The sequence below is a fragment of the Myotis brandtii genome, unplaced genomic scaffold, assembly GCF_000412655.1.
Source record: "Myotis brandtii unplaced genomic scaffold, ASM41265v1 scaffold819, whole genome shotgun sequence".
In the NCBI taxonomy this organism is placed as follows: domain Eukaryota; kingdom Metazoa; phylum Chordata; class Mammalia; order Chiroptera; family Vespertilionidae; genus Myotis; species Myotis brandtii.
In genome coordinates, this window is record NW_005371320.1 from 192,958 (window position 1) to 193,578 (window position 621).

The 621-nt window shown below is 66.0% G+C and overlaps 1 protein-coding gene across 1 annotated transcript in view; it reads left to right on the top strand.

Moving 5' to 3' along the window:
- Positions 1–621, top strand: part of CDC42BPB (CDC42 binding protein kinase beta (DMPK-like)) — a 64,342-nt gene that overhangs the window by 60,007 nt on the left and 3,714 nt on the right. Inside the window, exon 35 of the mRNA XM_014531622.1 lies at positions 1–67. This exon is cut by the window's left edge and continues 3 nt beyond it. Coding sequence (XP_014387108.1) covers positions 1–67 — 67 coding nt within the window. The remainder of the gene's footprint in view (positions 68–621) is intronic.

The window sequence follows — 621 nt, forward strand, 5'->3', positions numbered from 1 at the left end:
GTCCGAGCCCGGCATGGCAGCGCCTCTGCGGAGCATGTCCGATCCCGACCAGGACTTTGACAAGGAGGTAAGGCTGCTGATGGTGGACGCGGCCCACGCAGAGCAGAATCCAAGCCCCACGCTGCCTTTCTTGGTGAAACAGGCTTCGTCTCCCTTGAGCAGCCACATGGCCCAGGGGTAGTTTCAGGGGAGGGGCGGGGGCAGTTGCGTCACTGCCCACAGAAGGAAGAGCAGCCCCTGCCCCAGCCAGTGGAGATGCTGCCGAGACCACGGGCCAGAGGGGCCACTGGGGTGGGGCCGGCACCGGTGGCTGAGCCCTGACCGCCTTCCTGGGAGAGGCCCTGCCCACTCTTCCCTCTGGACTCTCACGGCTTAGCTGGCACAGACGGTTCTGTCTCTAACTCAGGCAGCCCCTGGTCTTGGAGAGCCTTCCCTCTCGGCCTCTCCGTCCCCCTGATGGCCGAGAGGTCAGAGTTCAGGGACGCACGTGCTGAACTGGAGGGGCAGGTTGCACACATCGAGGCCTTTACCTGAGTGGATCGATGGCGAGCCGGCCCTGAGTCCTGTGTCCCACGTCCTCCCCACACCCTCCTCTGGCGCAGGGCCGGCGGCCACGCGGCA